This window comes from Apium graveolens, chromosome 6, assembly GCF_009905375.1.
Source record: "Apium graveolens cultivar Ventura chromosome 6, ASM990537v1, whole genome shotgun sequence".
Lineage (NCBI taxonomy): Eukaryota > Viridiplantae > Streptophyta > Magnoliopsida > Apiales > Apiaceae > Apium > Apium graveolens.
In genome coordinates this window covers 39607969-39614236 of record NC_133652.1, presented here as the reverse complement: position 1 = coordinate 39614236, position 6268 = coordinate 39607969, and the positions used below count along the sequence as shown (strand labels likewise).

At 38.4% G+C, this 6268-nt stretch overlaps 2 protein-coding genes across 3 annotated transcripts; one reads left to right on the top strand and one right to left on the bottom strand.

Annotated features, from left to right (window-relative positions):
* LOC141664934 (uncharacterized) lies at positions 1–1260 on the top strand. The gene has a single exon (XM_074470890.1). It carries the CDS (start codon positions 1–3, stop codon positions 1258–1260), a length of 1260 nt encoding a protein of 419 aa, XP_074326991.1.
* A 461-nt stretch (positions 1261–1721) lies between these two features.
* Positions 1722–5551, bottom strand: LOC141663628 (uncharacterized). 2 transcript variants are annotated; one of them, XM_074469415.1, is made up of 2 exons: positions 5298–5551; positions 1722–4244 (listed from the first exon to the last, which is right to left on the bottom strand). In XM_074469415.1, exon 2 carries the CDS (start codon positions 4188–4190, stop codon positions 2016–2018), a length of 2175 nt encoding a protein of 724 aa, XP_074325516.1. In that variant the 5' UTR covers positions 4191–4244; positions 5298–5551; the 3' UTR covers positions 1722–2015. The 2 variants fall into 2 exon arrangements, with proteins under 2 accessions (XP_074325516.1, XP_074325517.1); XM_074469416.1 differs by having other exon boundaries at positions 1722–4228.
* Positions 5552–6268: the final 717 nt, after the last annotated feature.

Genomic DNA, 6268 nt, shown 5'->3' with positions numbered 1-6268 from the left:
ATGGCTTCTCACCATGCATCTGAGTTTGACTCACTAAACTCCACACCTCGCTCCTCAGACCACGAAGAGCCTCGTGTCCGTTTCATGTGTAGCTTTGGTGGCAAAATTTTGCCCCGTCCCCACGATGATCAGCTACGTTATGTTGGTGGCGACACTCGTATTGTCGCCATTAATCGCCATACTACCTTCTCTTCACTTCTGGAAAAGCTAGCTATCTTTTCAGGTACAACAAATATAAGCGTGAAATATCAGCTACCAAATGAAGATCTTGATGCTCTTATTACAATAACTAACGATGAGGATATAGAGAATATGATGGATGAGTATGATCGGTTGGCACACACTCACGCTCCTCATTCTAAGTTGGCTCGGCTTCGGCTCTTCTTATTTCCTACTGATGCCGATTCAAGAAATAGTAGTATTAGCTCACTCAGCTCACTTCTTACTGGCTCGGCTAAGCGGGAGCATTGGTTTTTTGATGCCTTAAATGGTCGTGATGGGCCGGGTTTGGATCGGGTGGGATCTGAGGTATCGTCCATTGTATCCGAAGTCCCGGATTATCTTTTCGGTTTGGAAAATTCGGATGATCAGACCCGATTGAAGACCCGACGGGTTTTGAATGACAATGCATCAAACTCGGATCCGGGTTCTCCTGCTCCTGTTGTGTCCTCACCATTTTGCTCAACTTCTTCGGGTTTAGGACCGACCTATATGCCGCCAATTCCTGATCTTCGACCTGTTAAGACCAGGCCTGAAATGCAAGTTTTTGAACCGAAACAGGGTGCGGTCCAGGAGGTTAGTGAAAGTGTGGAGCCAAAGTTGATGCGACAACCCGGATACGGTGATAGCCCGATGTGGCATTACGGACCAGGAGGGCAGTATCCGAACCCGGGAGTACAGAACATGCCAATGTATTTCCTTCCAGGTTCAGTTCCTCAACAGGGAAATGTTGGCATTCAACAGGTACCAATGCAGGGACAATTTGTGCAAAGAATTTCAGGGGGTCACAATCAAATACCTCTCCATCAGCAAGTCCAGGGTATGGGTCAAGTACCAGGCATGGGTCAGGTGTATGCAAGAGAAAGGACATTGAATCCATATGATGTTCGAAGAACACCAACAGGAGTGAGCCAACAACAACAAGTGTACTATGAGGTAGGAAATGCAGGTGCAGTTCCAATGTATTCAAGAATGGTCGGTCCAGGTGGTGAAGAGATCCAAGTAGCCGGAAATGAATTAAATCCAGGTCGTGGACTCTAGTAATTGCTTATCAATTATATAAATGTAATACTTTTAGAAAAATAAGGGTAAGACTGCAGACCTGATAACTGGAGCTTCTACCTCCAAGTACAGTCTCTTGTAAGTGACCACTGAAGTCTGAAGGGAAGCAATGTTGTTTTTATATAGTAGCTTGTTTTTCCTTTTCTCTAGTGCCCAAAGAATTCGTGTACAAAGCGGGATTTTTAATTCAGCAGAGGAAATGTGTAGAGTACGTTATTTTTGTCTGTATGGCTTTGATTCTTAGCTTACATATGATGTAAAACTAAATGCATCCTTCACATTTGGCCAAGTGACATTTGGTGTGTGAGACTAAACAATGTATGCATCCCAGAACCAGAGTAAGTATCACTGACATGTATGGACTCGAGTTGAATTTGCATGATTGCATCTATACTTGTATCAAACCATTTGGACTGATAATTGATTGGTATAGATCATAGTCCATATAATATAAATAAATTGATCCAGGAACCTTTTCATGTAGAGCTTCATTTAGGATACAGAGATGTTTTACAAAGCTAACAATCTCAAACGTACCAGATAATACCATAAAGATAGCCAATCCGACCATCATTTCATTCTTTTCAAGTACTGTGGCACCAATATCACATTTAAAAATTGAAAATGACTAATTCACGAAAATATTGGCATACCTATTCAATTCCTTCAATTAATTGAAATGCATCTGGCACTGTTGCAGGTTTAATAACAACATATGAGAGACAATTTGCAAGCTACTTTCCCACAATCAGCTTTGCCCTTGCATGGCCTTCATTAATTTGAAATTGATCTCCAAGGCCAAAATGAGCCATCAATAACCAAACGATAGTGATAAGATTTCCACCTCTACTAAGTTGTTGTGCATGAGAGTCTGACCTGATATGAGTTGCAGCAAATGATAGCAATTCTATCCACACTTTGCTTATAATGTACCATTTATCTACCTTTTCATTATTGATATATTTCTGTGGTAACTCCTTCAGTCTATGGGCCAATATGGCTGCATCAAACAATACGGATTTACTTCTATCTCCCTTTACAGTAATTGGTGGTACTTCCGTATTGACAGCAAGAATACATTCAGAGGCCTGCTGCAACACTTCTTGATCTACATTTCCTCCACAACAAGAACTAAACCAAGACTTTCTGAGTTTTACATTACTATTTTTAAAAAACTTTGTAGCCTCAGCACATGTATCTCGGAACCTTATTAGCCCGATGCCTGAAACTGCAGCCATCATGTTGGGCTGCATAACAAGAAGATAAATCATGTAGTCTGAAATGTGCTTGGCAATGTTGCGGTAATCCTTATTTAGTGGCTCATCTTTTTCATCATGGTAGCAGAGGTCAGTAGCGATGTGCCACAAAAGAAGGCTTTCATCGTAGTCAACATCTACAACGAATGGAAGTAATTCTTTACGACCGTAATCTTCTATCCGAAGCACCCATTCACCTTTAGCTGAACATATTTCTCTAGCAGTATCTAAATCATCTGCCATCTGAGACTTTCCTTTTAGCTCTTCAAAAATAAAGTCTCTTAAAGTAGGGTAGAACCTTATGCGTTCGACATACCAAATTTCATCCAAGAAGGTAGTAAGTCCCACATATTCATAAAGAAGTGTTCTGTTTCTGGGACGTCTGTTTAGGCAATAACAAAACAAGTTGTATGTTGACATAGTTTCACCCCACCTGCGGGAAAGGATAGGTAAAGAATTCAGCTTAAATCTTTTAGTCTTTATTTCCAGAAACCAGCTAAGGACCTGACTGGATCTGGATTTGGTACTTGAAGTGTCTTGATCTGGTGACTTCTGAAGTGCAACAACGGTCCAGTCCGAGTAAAAAAGCATTATAAATGCAATCACGTCCAACGTAATTGCTCCTATCAGCAAAGTGTAAGTAACTCCAACATCAAACCCTTCAAATTTCTCCTTATCTGTGTGGTAGAAAAGTACCAAGGACATGATGACTGCAATGGTGGAAAAACACCTGCAGCAGTATCCTAGCCCATCGTGTACTACTGGGAGCTTGGTAAAGAGAACTTCATAGAGAAAATTCAGCTCCACTTCTACTACTCTGAATGCATCTTCAGCTGTTCTTGCAAGGAAGAAGTCTCGACTCTGGTTACGTTCACGAAAGCTAAATATAAGATCAACTACAAGTCCTTTAAATGTCTCAAAATAGCGATAAGCATACTGCACCACTTGCAAATTTGTCAATGGGCAGGGCTTAAAAGTATTGGCAGCCTTAACAACTCTATCTGGCTCAGGAAGCATTTCTATCCTTGTTGGAAGTCTGGCCATTTTCTTCGAGAAGTACTCATCCATGAGCTTAGCATAGTTTGGCCCAGGATCTGGTTCTGTAAGCATTGAATCGCGGAAGCTACTAGCACTTGCAAGATATAGAGAACGAGTGCGCTCAGCATACTTGATGACCCCAGCTAAAAACGTGAGCAATGTTGGGATCCATAGATTTTCTCTAACTGGAAGGGCTTGTATGAAAACATAAACTACGGCCATACATTGGAATAATAAGCCAAATAAATGCCTGAGCCACAACTCATTATCCTCGAGAGCAAAAGCAGTTATGGTGTCTGGACCACCAAGGTGTACTAAAAGAAATGGAGCCCAGAAGGCCAAAAGGTCAGCATCTGTAGACTTTTTGCCTTTCGAGTTTGAGTCACCATTGCTGCTGGCTATGAGTCCAACTGCAAAGTTAGCTGCCCAATCGGCAAGCAAGTATGCTGACCAAAGTGGCATAATGACCCAACTGCGGGATGTTCTCTTTCTTAGAGGAGCAACTAGAATTAATACTGTTTGAAGAAAAAGGCTTACGAAGATGAAGGCCCGAAGATCCCATTTATCCCATAGTGACTTCCAAGCTTCAGGTATGGGGTCAACTGACTCAGCCATACTACGTTTGTTCTGATTTTCTTACAGGCCCTTTTAATCTGGTTATAGTTTGTGCTAAAAAGCACAAGCATAATCAGAACACATGACAAATATAATTATTTACAATCAAGCAGTAGCTAGATGAGAGTACAAACTGAATAGCATGATTCAGAAAACAAAAGGCTAAATTAATATTCATTTCTTTTGCCAAGTTTTTCAGTACTTCCGTGATTTCATTTTCTTAAAGTTACAGGTCCATATTGACTAAGCAACATTTTCTGGATCATTACTTGTTTCAAATTTTAAACAGTTAAAACTCGGATAAATTGATATGAGTAAATCCTCATTAGAATAGCTACGTGCAAATAATATAATTGCCTTTCCCAAGTTCTAACTCCAAATTTTGTCACATCACAATTCCGCAAGATAAGATCAATATGATGTAGAATATAAGCTCCAAAGTTTACCAATTAAGCTTAAATACATTTTGCATATAATATCGTGCATTCAAGTTTAATATATAGAATGTGGAGTTTATACATATACAAAGTTACCAAAGTCTTCTTGGTAAAGATAAACATAGCAACTTCTTATGAAGGAGAAGTCATAAAAATAAAGAATGCATAGAGCCAAACCAAACATACTTATGTCAAACCTGGGTTTACAGTGGCAATATGTCGAAAAGCCTTTCATTGGTTCGAAAAACTTTATAAGATGTTGCAAACTATGTAAAATTTTGATGCTTTACAAGTTGCAAAACAGTGAATTATAGAACATATATTGTATTCTGTATGGAAAAAAAGAGAGGCATGCGGGAGACAGCATGAAGGGGGGATATTTAAACATGCTACAATAAAAACCAGAAAGAACAAATCATTCTTGAGTTGGATTTACTCTACATGTTGCTAGTTTTTGCAATTTACAATAAAAGAATCTAAAATTGCCACATGCTAATTGTAAAGGGTTTAAATGTTAATTGCAGAGCATAACAGTTCATTCAACAAGTTATCAAAATGAAAATAAAAAGCAGAATTCATCATAATAATAGAAAGTATAAAAACTTCCAAGATAATACTACTTTTCCCACGAAATAGTGAAAGCAAAAATACCAAGATTAGAGGAACTTACAATTGGAGATCTCAATTTGTTGGGACTGCATGCAAATTGTTAGCCAAGTGAACTTGCAGTTACTTTACTTACAAGATTGTGGATGTATAATGTTGAAACAGAGACATTGAAGGAAGATAGATATTTGAAGCAGGTGAAGAGGAGGAGTTACTAAAGATTGAAGACCCAACTCAAAGTCTTCTTCTACATAGTCAACTCCCACTGGCCCCTAGTACTAAACTACTAATGTAAGAAGATGAAGTGGAATTAATGTATTTGGTATAACCGTATAATTGCTGGTCGGTGACCTTGGGCCTTAAACAAATTATATATTGTTGTAAAATACTTGCTATATTATAAACACTAATTATGGAGATAGAGAGCAGAGAGATAAATGCGAAACAGTAAAGAAATATAATTACTTGAGGCGTGTCTTACTTCATTCCGAAGAAAACTATTTATAGCCAAAATAAGGAACAAATGAATTTAATGCAATGTAAAAAATTTTCAAACATAAGCCTAGCCTTACTATTTAATATTTGACAATAACAATCAATTTACAACACTCCCCTTTGATTGTTATTTTCAAATGAATCATAGACTGCCTCATTAAAATCTTGTCAAAGAAAAACCCAATGAGATAAAAATTTTGATGAAGGAAAAAGAGTACAATCTCACCTTGGAAAAATAAATCATTCTCTGAAGTTTTGTTGTAACAAATCCTTGAGTCGACGCATTCCAATGTTATGTCGTAACTTCCCAAATGTTGAATTCTGTAATGATTTCGTGAATAAATCAGCAAGGTTGTCATATGACCGAATTTGTTGTACATCAATTTCACCATTCTTTTGAAACTCATGAGTGTAGAAGAATTTTAGTGAACTGTGCTTCGTCCTATCTCCTTTGATATATCCTTCCCTGAATTGATCAATGCATGCAGTGTTATCCTCAAACATAATGGTAGGATTTCTAGTGATGTCTGGTAATCCACA

Bases quoted from the DNA above. Each gene is read 5' to 3' on its own strand.
- LOC141663628 (XM_074469415.1), bottom strand. From the start codon at position 4,190: ATGGCTGAGTCAGTTGACCCCATACCTGAAGCTTGGAAGTCACTATGG.
- LOC141664934 (XM_074470890.1), top strand. From the start codon at position 1: ATGGCTTCTCACCATGCATCTGAGTTTGACTCACTAAACTCCACACCT.